At 42.1% G+C, this 13807-nt stretch overlaps 1 protein-coding gene across 2 annotated transcripts in view; it reads left to right on the top strand.

The window, feature by feature from the left end:
* Positions 1–13807, top strand: part of trim44 (tripartite motif containing 44) — a 79720-nt gene that overhangs the window by 16990 nt on the left and 48923 nt on the right. For both annotated transcript variants that reach the window (XM_080736671.1, XM_080736670.1), the window contains exons 4-5: positions 4358–4660; positions 13434–13456. In XM_080736671.1, coding sequence (XP_080592797.1) covers positions 4358–4660; positions 13434–13456 — 326 coding nt within the window. The remainder of the gene's footprint in view (positions 1–4357; positions 4661–13433; positions 13457–13807) is intronic.

Genomic DNA, 13807 nt, shown 5'->3' with positions numbered 1-13807 from the left:
TTATTAATAATTTATTGTATGCAATTTCTTCAAGAAGCAACTTCCAAATGTATATAATAATATAATATAATATCACAGTTGTTTCCTTGCATATTCCAAACACATTATTATTATATATATATATATATATATATATATATATATATATATATATATATATATATATATATATATATATATATATACCGGTATATATATATATATATATATATATATTATATATATATTTATTTTTTTAATTTTGTAAGATTTCTTTTTTCTTTTTGGGTGGGGGGGGTTTCTGCCTTTATTGATAAGTATACAGTAGACTGACAGGAAATGGGGTGAGAGATGGGTGAGAGATGGGGGGAGGGGGGGGGGGGGGTGACACAAAGGTTGTCAGGATGGAGACTCAAACCTTTGACACACAGTCAGGATTACCAGCCTAGGTGCCCAGATGGCTACGCCAGCCGCCCGGGCTCCAAATGATTACGTTTGATGTATCATTGCGTTAAATTTATGCTCCGTTGCGCCAACAAATTAAACATAATGTTGCTTGACAAAAGCAACACATCTAATGTATCCACACTTTGCAATGCCACGTGCATGGATTAAAGTCTTCAGTCGCCACGACTGATCTCAGTCATTTGGATTCCATCAGCATGTCTCCTATGGATGTGTGTCACACAGCCATTATAGGCAATTTACAAGCTCACAACGCGTCGCTCTGCGATTTAAGACTATTAATCCTACTAATAAATGAGCGAATGTCTGTCCGTCGTGTCCGATGTCTGATATACAGTGGTGGAAAAAGTACTCACATTTTTTACTAGAGTAAAAATATCAATTCTCCAATGTAGAAATATTCAGTTACAAGTAAAAGTCCAGAATTCAAAATGTACTTGAGTAAAAGTATGAAAGTGTTGGCATCAAAATGTACTTCACTTACCAAAAGTAAAATAGCAGATCTACAAGCTCACTACGCATCGCATTGTGACGCGTTGTGAGCTTGTAGATCGGCTATTTTCAAATAGCCAAGGTATAACATAGGTCTAAAGTGGATTAATGTATATTTTATAATATTATAATTTATGTCTGCAAAGTATCCAGTAACTAAAGTTTTCAAATAAATGTAGTGGAGTAAAAGTACAATATTTGGATCCGAGATGTGGTGGAGTAGAAGTAAAAGTATTGGAAATTGGAAATACTCAAGTAAAGTACAAATACCTCAAAATTGTACTGAAGTACATTATACTTAAGTAAATGTACTTAGTTACTTTACACCACTGCTGATATACACACATGCTGACATCACTGATACTAAACAGTGCCCAAATTTGGAGATGACTGTCATGACATCACTGATAATGCCGCTATCTATGGTAACAGCTGCATGCTGAAACAGTGCCCAAATTTGGAGATGACTGACATCACTGATACGTCTGGGTTTGCCAACATTACCTCTGAGACTCCTACATGCACAGGGTGTGCACAGACTGCACACCCCATAACCCAGGGTTCCCCAATAGGCGGCCCGCGGGCCATTTGCGGCCCGCGGGGGGCTACTGTCTGGCCCACACCAACCCCAGTAATAATGGTGGTATAAGAGCAGCAACAACACTAGTATATCGTCGTTGTCGGCTGGAAATCTCGTGTCTCCAAATTTGTACGTTCTTTCGCAAATCATACAAGGCCGTTGCACAAAAGTAGTGAAAACAGCAGATCTACAAGCACACAACGCCTCGCACTGCGAGGCGTTGTGTGCATGTAGATCGGCTGTTTTCACTAGTTTAAATCATTTGTAAAATGATAAATTCAAAACGAATGGTTATGGACATAGATTTTCACCCGACAACGACGAAAACTGTTGCTGGAGTAGCGGGAACGCCACCGCCGCCCCCTGCAATGTTGTGGCCCTCGGCTTGGTACCCTAGACATAATTCAGCCCTTGGGGAAAACTATTTGGGGAACCCTGCCATAACCCAAACTGCACATCATTTGGAGCACATTATGATCGAACGGGTAAGGACTAGTCATAATTATTTTACATATTGTGCTATTGGTTTATGAAACACAGCACTGGGTGTTGGGGCTCCTTTCACACTGTTGCACAGTTTAGGACGTCACCTAACAACACATTTTCAGTCGTGAGATTTTCATTTGCATAGACGTGTTGGTAGCTTGTATATCGGTTCTTTTTGGGAGGCAATGCACGATGCAGTCTATTGAGTGAAATCGAAAGACTGTTATTTCCCTTTTTCCCCAGGAAATGATTGGCCTAATGTTTCCGCAGCAGCAGGACGCCACTGTTGAATGCATATAGGGGAATACTGTGTAACCCATATCACTGGTTCATTTAGGATGAACTCATTCAGAATAGGGACATTCTACACGCAACGCAACTGCTCCTAATGACCTTGAAGCATGGCCATCTGGCTTATAAAATGTCATTGCTACAGTAAAAATAAGTACTGCTGTTTATTGCTACTATTACAGAGTACTGAGCCTGAGCATTCAAAAATAGATTAGTTTTCCAGAAGATTCCATTAGTTGAGCCTTGCAATCTCTAATCTAATGATCGATGATCATTTGTTTTGTTAATTGCAAAAACGACTTTCTAAACCCTCCTTAGTGAAAAAAAAAAAAGATATTTTCTCTCAACTTTCATGCTTAGTAGATTGATACGTTTCTGTGAAGCGCAATCTGGGGAATTCATGCCAGTGATTCAGATGGAGCAAAAAGTTACCGGGACACAAAGATTCTTCACTTTCCATTAACCTTCAACTCTCTCTGATTCCAAATGCATGTCTTTTTCTTATTACAAAAGGAACTAAATTAAAAATGTTACTGCTCTCGGTTGGTTTAGTGGGCGATGTGGAGGACCTGATTGCTTATGCAAAACTGTTGAATACATGACAAGACTTAAGCACCTGAGGGTGCTGGCTCTGCCAAACACAGCACAAGCTGATGATTCTTTGCTTCACTGGAGGTAAGGAGGTAGGGAGGGAGGGAAGGAGAGTGAGATGGAAACAAGAGGTAATAAATAGAGTGGAAGCGAATTGGAAGTTTACCTGGGGGGGGGGGGGGGGGGGGGGAGTGGGGGCTGATGGAACAACTGAGATAGATTGGTGCGACGCGAACTTTGGATTGTTGTCACGGTGGCATCTGTGTTGGGGGAGGGAGGGGGGGGGGGGGGGGTCGCCGTGCGGACGTCTCCGTGGGGGGTATAGGAGAGGTATCTATTCGTCGAGGTGATGTTCAGTAATGAGTCGTAGCGAACAACAGAGCCCCATCGGAGAGAGCGGGGGGAAATGGATTGCGAGGGAATCTCTGGAACCAGTTCAATTGCCTTGAACGCTAAACAGATGGCTCGTTGTGGCGGAAGAAGCCACTGAGGTCTCTATCTGCCGATGAGACGCGTGGTCGCGTGTCCTCCAGAGGAGCTGCTGGCATGCCAGCAATTCTCTGGCCACAGTGCAAATATGGTCTATTCACCATGTGCCGTTCTGCCTGCACTTGGTACAGCTCGCTGCATATCTCTATTCTCCCCCTATCTGTCCTCTGATCATCTTTGGATTTTCCCTTCAGATCCGCTCTGCTTTCTTTACTGTCATCTCATCAGTATTTCTACCGCCTCGTATATCCATGGATTATATCTCAGTGATTCATAACCCACACTGGAGAATGTGTTAAAGTTCATTTTATCCTTAGGGCCTTAATGTCTGATGGTACCACATGCTGACGTGCTGTTTACATTTCTGACGAATAAAGAATTCAGTCAATGATTGGATGGGAAGACGGCCCAATGTGCCTTTAGATTTTTGCTCGCCCATGTACTCGTCTCCCCTTAACCCATTTAGGGTACACATTATTGTGTATTATTATTTTATGCTTTAACTATTGAAAAATAGCAGATATACAAGCTCGCAGCGCGGCACTACGAGTGCAGCTTGTAGATCTGCTATTTTTGAAAAATCATGAAAATGAAATTAGTCTTTTGAATCCTGAAGTTTTTTGAAAAACCTATGTTTCTATGTCAGCAATTTGGCTAGCCATCGTCAAAGAAAAGGTCCTTTTCACTTAAATGGAGCTCAGTTAGTCTGTTCTTGAGAGACTACTATGTCAGTGGTTCTCAAACCTTTTCATGTGAAGGACCCCCAAAATGATGTATTTGGCCACGGACCCCCATCTCAAAATATCTAGTTCCAGGGACCACCCAGCAGCAAAATTTTTGTATATCTGCTATTTTTCACTGGTTAAAGCAAGCATTCAATAATTCTAGGCCTAAAGGCACCCTCCTAATCTCTCCTCTCTCTCTCCTCTCTGTTCTACTCCTCATGTCCTCATCGATCACCACCACCTCCCCGCTTTCCTTCAGATGTCCACGGAGGAGCTGGAGGCCTACGTGAACAGCCAGTTTGACGAGCTCCGCAGACTGGCGCGCCTGGAGGAGAAGAGGACCCTCCACCTGGTGGACCTCAAGGAGGCCTTCCTGACGGCCCACGCCGCCGAGAAGATCGCCGAGATCAACGTCCACACGGAGCGCCTGGAGGAGGAGATGGCCTCCATCACCCACCAGCTGGACCTGCTGGACCAGGCGGAGAACAACGAGGCGGCGCTGCTGGCCGGCCCTGCCAGGGCGGTCCTCATGGCCAGGCCCAGGCCCGCCCCCAGACCGCCGGTGAGAACCCCTCTCTCTCTCTTCTCTCTCTCTCTCTACATTAGGGATGGGGCGATATGAACATTTCATATCACGATTATTGTGACCAAAGAAATCGCGATTTACAATATTATCGAGATGATAATCAAACATCCATTATCCTGGGGCGGAATATTTGCCAAAAAATAGCAGATCTACAATATCCATTATCCTGGGGCGGAACATTTGCCAAATAATAGCAGATCTACAAGCTCACAACGCGTCGCATTGTGAGCTTGTAGATCGGCTATTTGTTAGAAAGTGGAAAAAAGTGAAAAAAGTATGTTTTACCAATGGAGGGTTTTATTGGTACTGGATATGCAGCTCGGCAAATAAAAGGTGAATTGATCCCAGTGCATGACGGAGGACGATTTCACGATAAATTAAATCTCCACGATCCGATCATCGTGAGTGTTTTTATCACGATAAACGATAATATCGCTTATCGTCCCATCCCTACTCTGCATACTCTACTGCTGTCTGGAGCACATACTGTACGCTGTGTACAGTAGGTTGTTCACCACTTTAAACCTCGCATCCATAATTTAGGCATGTCATCATTATGGGCGAAAATGTTCAGTGTGTTTAAGCTCACAATCCGTTATGATCAGAATCAGCTTTATTGTCACATCACAGGTTTACAGAAGTAAAGTGGGCGAAATTCGTTTTCATGCATAGTTCCCATCGTATCGTTATTTACATACAAGAAAGAAAGCAAAATATCTCTACATATCTCTACAAATTTACACATGGTACCTGAGATAAGAATGTTGATGCAATGAGCTTGTAGATCTAATAGATCTTTTATGTTTTGAAATGGGCGTAAGTGGTTAATGATAACTAAATGGGGTGGAGGTTCGTCACTCTGCGTTTATTTGTCATGGAACCTAAGTGATCATTACCCTGACTGTGTGTGTTTTAGCAAGGTAACTTGAGAACGGATGGGTGGATTTTAATTAAAATTGGTGGGAACGCTTAGTAGGCTGCGCCGAAGGGACGATTTACTTTTGGGTCGAAAAGGTCAAGGTCACAATCAAGGTCATGGTAAACATTGAATATGTGTGGGTGGATTTACATAACCGTAAGCTGCCACTGAGAGGGTATGTTTTGGGTCGAGATACGTAGAATGAGAGATGTTGGTGTGGGCAGGATTTGCAGCCCTTGGTGCAGTTGTTCCATTTTTCATCGCAGACGGATTATTGAAACAAGTGCCACTATCCACAAACCCATTCCAAACGTAAGCATGGAGTCGCTTGAATGACTGGGATAATAATACAATATGGGAAAGTTTGAGAAATGTTACTTTCCTTTTCATGGTGTCAGCTGTGAAATATGATAATTCGATACAGGTATTAAGAACCAGCAGAGTTGGCTGAAGGGGCTTAAGTGTAACTATGTTTGTCCTCTGGCTGTTAGCCAGTGTACTCCTCCATACCAGCTGGGTACACTGTGCCTTCTCTGTTATAAGATAGCCCCTTGGCCAAGGTTGGGTTTCCTTACTCACACATGCATTCATTCATTCACTACAGTACACGTGTAGATGTAGAGTGAACTTGCCTGCACATACATAACGAACATTATTAGGCTGGCGGTAACCCACTTTCACCTGTAACCAGACTCTGCAACACTTCACTCTGTCCCTCTCCCCTCGTTTTGAACATACAGGTGGAGACTCTTATTGCTTATAGGCCCCAAATTAAAAGAGCCCATCGGTCCATTTGTCACCTGCTAGACCAGTAAACCACAGGCAGGCGGGCAAACCGGCTGGAATGTGTTTTTCCCCTGGTGAACCCATGCAGGGGCAGAGGGACTGCGGTAATGTGCAGATTGCTTTTCCAGCTGAGAAATGGATCCGTGGTGGGCCAAGTTCATTATGGCCCTAATTGAATGCTGATGGTTATTCTGTTCTCTTGTGTTAGTTATTGCAGGAGTGGGCACTTAGAGATATGGTGGTTGGACAGGCACAGGGAGAGAACGGTGTGTGGGAGGGGTATAAGGACATCCAGGGAATTACTGTCAGACTGTCAGTGATTCAAGTATGTTAATATGCTGTCTATGTGCGTGCGTGCGTGCGTGCTATGTGCGTGACTGCGTGTGTAAGAGAATTAGCCTAGATTTTCTTGCAAATATGTCCCTGTTTATGTAATGGTACAGAAAGGCAGGGTTAGATCTACTACTAGGGCAATGCTAGTTCAGGTTGTATCACCACTTCTTGCAAGAGGTTTTCAAAATAGTGCTGTTTGTTCATTTTTAAGCATGTCCACCTTCATGCATTATTCTTTCACTTCCATTATTCTTGGCGGCCCGTCCACAAATAATGCATATAAAAACCGCATCAGCAAATCAATACAATTCTTTCAACAGATTTTTTTTCCTGTTTTCCAGGTTTCATGTTTTTTTTTTTTTTTTTTTTTTTTTAGCGGTGGTTACACCGTCTCCTATACGTGGCCGTGTGTGTATGCGTGTGTGTGTGTGTGCGTGTGTGTGTGCGTGTGTGTCTGTATGTAGCCTGCAGGCCTGCAGTACCTTTTATGGCCACACATGTTAAGGGAGGGGCGCTGTTGTTCAGGCCAGACCAGGCACACACACACACACGCGCACACACACACACACACACACACACACACACAGGGGGGAAGGGGGGGGGGGGTAAACCACCGCTCAGTTCACACAGGTGTGATTTTTTTTTTACTAAGCATTGCTAATAAAGTAAATGTATCAAGGTTACTAGGTATGATTTGTTGTCATGCCCTGGAGTTTATTCACAGCACAAACTGGACGATGAGATAAAACATCCGTCTTATGTGTTCCCCATACAGTCAGACGATGCTGATAGTTCCACCAACATGAAGTATTAAAAGCTTTTGATTTTTACTTTAAATTAACATTTCTGTATTATTAATTTTTTCTATCTTATACCTTATGAACAATGCAATAGACCGTTTGTCAGCCTTCTGATTGGTCCCTGAGACTCCCTGACTGGCCAACCAGAAAAAAACATTCACTTTTTGCTATCGGGGGTGGAGTTTGTGCAGTGGAGAATGTTGCTTCAGCCTTTCAAAAACTGTCCGCAGTGCGCGACACGGAGATCGGCCGGTACGGTGATAGCGACGGCAAGCGTCAAGCGATCTCGCTCATCATAACGAATAAGCTTCAACAAACTAGTTCACATGTACCTTATCAATGGTCTAAGAGTCACGATTGGGTACATATAATTTAAATGGGCAGAATTACGAAAAGCCAGCCTATTATGTGAGGAGAAACATTCTCTCTGTCCTCTTCCTAGTACCCAAGATGCAATGCGCTTCTCTTTCTATCTCTGATCCAGAGGATTAAACTAATTAAAACATTTATTTTTCGGGGGAAAACTACTGTTTTGCTATGTAATTACTGTACCTTTTTCTTCCCTTTTTATTAATATCACGTAGATGTGTTTTTTGTGGTACTTTATATAGCTGTAATGAGGCTATGAAGGGAAAAAAAATCGCATCCACTACCACTATAAAAGAATCTGCAAAGAGGATTCTGTCCCACTGGGATTAAACAAATTAAAACATATATTTTCGGGTAAATCCCCTGTTTTGCAATGTAACTACTGTACCTTTGTCTTCCCTTTTTATTAATATCACCTAGGTGTTTTTCCTTTGGTACTTTATATAGCTGTAATGAGGCTATGAAGGGAAAAAAAATCCCATCCACTTCCACTATAAAAACAATCTGCCCAGGGTTAATGTCCCATCATAGTAACAGGGCAGAATGGGGCGGGATTTGCAAAAGGGTTTATTTGTTTCACTAAGACTGAGGTTTATGAGAACAGAAAAGCGTGTGAAAATAATCAAGCTTTACCATGTCCCATGCAATGGTAAATCAATTCTACAAACTGTTACATCAGCCAGCAGCTTAAGTATAACCTGGGATTTTGAGTGCTTCAAATGGAATCAAAACATTACCCGATATGACATCAGAAAACCCAAAAGTAGAACTTGATGAAACACAATCAATTTTCTTCAGTTTGAAGCATTGTTTTTTTTCCCATCCTGCTTGTTCTTTTTTCTTTTGTATTTACTCTCCCCATCCCTCCCCCTGCCTATAATCTAATCTCACAGTCCCTTTCTTTTGTAGCCTGCAGCATGTTCTGATGTAGTACCTTGATGCTAGCTGGAATCGTGGAAATGAAAACGATACCAGCTTCCATGTCAAGTCAGGAAAGGGAATGCTGCTTTGTATGCATATCAGCAACCTGCTACCCACAACCAAGTAAGAATAGGACTCTCTGGGGTGGACCAACATTCACAGGATGAACGTTTTTCTTCCTGATCATTTTCTAGCCTTTAAACCCCTTCCAAAGTGCAAGCCACATCATTGAGGTGATTCTGCTCGCTTTAGGTCAGCTAACTAAATTACCATTGGTTTTGCTCATAATCTTTTATTCGTCGAACACACTCACACAATCCTACATACGTGTACACATACACACTTGACTAGAGAAGTAAAAAAATAAAAAAGTTTGGGGCACCTTGTGAATGGCAGCTGCAAGACCATTTATTACTGAAAAGGCTTGTCTCTAAATTGTGCTCTAATCTCCACATCTGTCATTTAATCAATACAAAGTGCTTGTGGGTAAACAGCTGTACCACTCAGTGTGTTTACCCTTCCAATGGTTGATGACTGTGATTAATAAACACAGATCTGGCGCCGATTGGCACACACAAACAGCAGTTTGTTTGTGAGCGCGTAATCTGCGTATGTGTGGGGACTTCAGGCACATAATACTTAGACATTTTTTTTATATAAAATAATAGAAATTCCCAAACGTTTCCAAAAAATAAACCCCTTTAACAATCTAAAAAAAAAAGAAAAAAACGTTCTAAAGATTGTTGGAAATAATAATAATAAATAATACAAATCTAATAGTTAGAATGAATCGGTCTGGGTCAACATATCGATATCGGCTGAAGTTGGCCTTAAAATGCAATATCAGTATCGAACCGATACAATAATATATCGGCTTTAGCAGATATTTTATTTTATAATAATTATGTTGAAAAGAAAAATTGATGAAGGCTGCAGATTTTATCAGTGTTTTTGGGGAAGCTTTCAAAAGGGTTAGAACATTTTCAAATAAAAATATTCTTTCAGAATTTATTAAATTGTTATTCTTTGTTTAATACAGAATGAGATCATATCGACGTTGGTTTATATCGGTTATCGGCCATAACGGCAATTAATTATATTGGATATCAATATCGGCCAGAAATGTAATATCGTCCATCCCTCAGAAATGGCAGATCCACAAGCTCAACACTGTGTTTGATTGATTGAAGACTTTGCATAGGAAGTTTGCATAGGAAAAGGTACAGTTTCATGGCGGTACAGTTCACTGGTACAAGGTCTACTAAAAGGAGATCCTAGAAAAGACTAAGCTTATCTCCACAGGAAACCATTTAAGTATCTCATATATGTGAGCTCATACATGCTTACCTACCCCTTCCCATCAGTGCTTGGCACATAATTAAAGCAGCATCATTTCAGTGCAACATATTGGGAATCATTTTGATACTGGTCCTGAGTCCATTCTGAGAGCATTATGTCATGGAGATACATGGCCTGCGGCTACTATACTGACACTGACAGTGATAGTGAGATGGACTTGGTCGTTACTCAGGTTGTCAGCACTGCAGCACAGAATTGCTAGCATACAGAAATCTTGGTACCTGGAGGCTCTTTGTGGGTGTGTGTGGTGGGCGCGGGGGGTCTAGGAACATTCTGCAATCTCTCTGCTGTTTCCCACTCTAGCCCCCCATTACTGCCCTGTACAGACAACTTAATGGATGACTTCCTGTTTAATGTAGGCTATTTGGTGCTGACAGAATCGATGTCCAGTAACAGTAATACTGATTTGCACTGACAGTGAGAATCTGTCCTCTGAAATAAAGCTGGCTTAGTGTTAACCTCATTAACCTTGGTCTCCCTATTTTGGGCATGTTGTTGTACTGTAGGTGCAGATTTTCAATATCTTTCAAAAATAGACGATCTATAAACTCAGAACATGCCACGATGTGACGTGTTGGGAGCTTGTAGATTTAGTATTTTATTTTAGGGCTTAAGTTAGTTAAGACAGTTCACGGTCATGATGAAATTATCAGTCAAGCAGCTTTAGTTTGAAGTTTAATATAGCTTCTTTCAATCTAATTATTGAACTGCTTTAAAATCTTACACTGTACTGTACATGCTGCAGACTTTGAGCTTCTTTATATATATTTTTTCTTCTTTTTTTAATTATCATCCCTACTGCCATCCTTATCGAAAAGATTTCCTTAGATTGCACAGGGGATTGCAATGGAAATGTTCTAAACGGTACCAAATCAAACAAAACAGACGGCCAGGACCCTTTGAACAAAGAAATGTTTTGCTGTCGCCTGTATTTACAATCAGAACTGGGGAGTAATCATTGAAATTGTTGATCTCATCTCTGTTACTAGTTGTACATTGTAGCTTATATAATATAATTGGAAAGTCTTTCTGTTTCCCTCTACGATTATGTCCCATTTGAAATGATTATGCTTTTGTGCGATGAGCAGCACCACTGATTGTGTGGGCGTGTACTAAGTGAAATGTGCCAACATCGACATCAACAGTGCTCAACAGAACAACTCGATCAGTAACAAGGAATGAACAGGACATAATTATTGGCAGTTTGATTGCTTATTATTCAGTGGAAAGTCAGGAGCGGGTGGAAGAACCATATGCAGCCACAACAGCACCTTCTCTTCATGCCTATGTTTTTATGTCAGCAATCTGGCTTAGCCATCGTCAAAGAAAAGGTCCTTCTTTTCACTTGAACTGGAGCTCAGTTAGTCTGTTCTTGAGAGACTACTATGTCAGTGGTTCTCAAACATTTTCATTTGAAGGACCCCCAAAATGATATTTATTTGGCCACGGACCCACATCTCAAAATATTTAGTTCCAGGGACCACCCAGAAGCAATATTTGAGTTACAAACGTTTGCTTTGAAAATACATATATTCAAAGATTTGCACACATTTTCACGACTTTTTCAAAAATAGCAGATCTACAAGCTCGCAGCTATTTTTCACTGGTTAAAGCATTCAATAATTCTAGGCCTAAATGGGTTGTTAAGCAACGTCCATTTCTGCTGACAACAAAACAACACAGCTGAGCCCTTCACTACTCTGTTCAGACACAAAAAAACATGCTCATTGATGGCAATGAAAGAATAGTCTGTAGCTATATCACGGTTTAATTTCACCACCCGACACTGATGCTTCTTGTGCACATGTGCATGCACACACACTCACTCGAGCACATATAACATAACATTGCCAGCTGTGGGGGCGGAGACATTAACATCATGCTGCTCAGCTTGGAAAGTCTTCCTGGAAGGATGCACTCGTGTTTCCTCGCTCGTAGCTCCTCAGAAATGCTCCTTGGACCAGGAATTGGAGACCTGGCGTGAACATCAAAACGACGGTTCAAGTGAGGATAGAGGAGCATGGAAACAACAGGCTTGAGACTTTGTGATCCAGCCTGTAGGATGGCATTCAGTACTCAGCCAGGATTCACCACAGATCAGTCAACGTGCTTGCATTTGTCAGACTGTCACAAGCTGCCAATCAGGTGCCATATTGAGTAGATACCGAGAGGAGAATACAGTGTTTTTTTTGGCACATTTCACTTGAGACTCCCCCCCCACACACACACACACACCCAACTGTGCTGCTAATCCCACAAATGCATGATAATTACTTATTTGGGACATCGTTATGAAGTGTAATGGATAGACACCTTTCCAGCCCCATGCTCTGCATGTAATCTGTTTTCTTGGCAATATTATTAAAAATGATCATTTACATAAAATGTAAAGTTATCAAGAAGTTGTAAAAGTTAATTCAGGTAATAGAGTACCCCATATGTCCCTCAGCCTGCACGGCCCATTACGTATTCCCCCCATCAAAGAAAAATGGTAAACCTTGGGGAAACACTGCGAGTGTACGAATGGAAGAGTTTAACACTCAGGGGTTTACTGTGTATCATTGATGCTGGGCTGAACATAAAGCAGATACAGTACCTCTATGCTCAGGTTTCTTGATACGGTAAAAGCTAAGGCAAGCAGCAGGAGGTCCAGTGTGCAATTGCGATTTAAAGCATGCTATTTGCACAAAGGACGTGTGTGTCTGGCATAATAAGCACTGCACGCGTATGCACATCTACTACACACCGTACATTTCAAGTTTAGCTGTGCAGCTTGCAGATCCGCCCCTTAATTCAAATTCAAAATATGGATTGAGTATTCTTTACTTTCTTTTTTTTTAAGATTTTTTTTCCCGGGGTGGCTTTTATGCCTTTATTGATAGGACAGTAGACTGACAGGAAATGGGGGGAGAGATGAGGAGTGACATGCAGCAAAGGTCGTCGGGAACGGGATATGAACCTATAGGGGGGGAAGGGGGTGAGAGAAAAGAACCTTTGCAGATTCAAAATGGATGTTAAATTTGAAATCTTAATTAGTAGCGATAATGGCACCTCGTTTCTTATTCCAAGACTGCGTGTTGAAGCTTATTACGATAAGGGAAAATTAATTGTTAAGATATGGAACATTGCCAGCTCTGATCCTACAGTAGTCGTCAGTAAATTATCTTGTTTACAATTCATGCATAACACCTGTTCTAAGTTTATTTATTTTTTTAGCTCACACTCACTCTCTCTCTCTCTCTCTCTCTTTTGTCTGTTTCAGCGCGACATTGAAGCCAGGCCAAGGTAAGACTGCCAACGTGATTCATGTTCACCCTTTTATAGAACCCGGCTGAGCAGAGCATAAGGACCCTTAAAACCTCCTCAGTCATGTGCTGCTGCCATGAGAGACATGCTTAGTATTCCACCTGCATTGTGGCAACACACGCGCCGACAAGAGCGCACACATCCCCACCGCCCCTCTTCACTCACGCTCATGGCGCCACACGTCATACAGACAGAGGCGCACCTTCTGTGCTCGCCGCCAGCCTCACTGTACCTCAGTCCTCCCCCACCCGCACTCCCCCCACCCGCACTCCCTCCACCCAGGGGCGTCGCACCCCCTGGGTACAAGGATTCACTGCGGGCCCTCCATGA

The sequence above is a fragment of the Nannobrachium achirus genome (assembly GCF_963921795.1).
Source record: "Nannobrachium achirus genome assembly, chromosome: 11".
Lineage (NCBI taxonomy): Eukaryota > Metazoa > Chordata > Actinopteri > Myctophiformes > Myctophidae > Nannobrachium > Nannobrachium achirus.
This window is presented reverse-complemented; position numbering and strand designations above follow the sequence as displayed.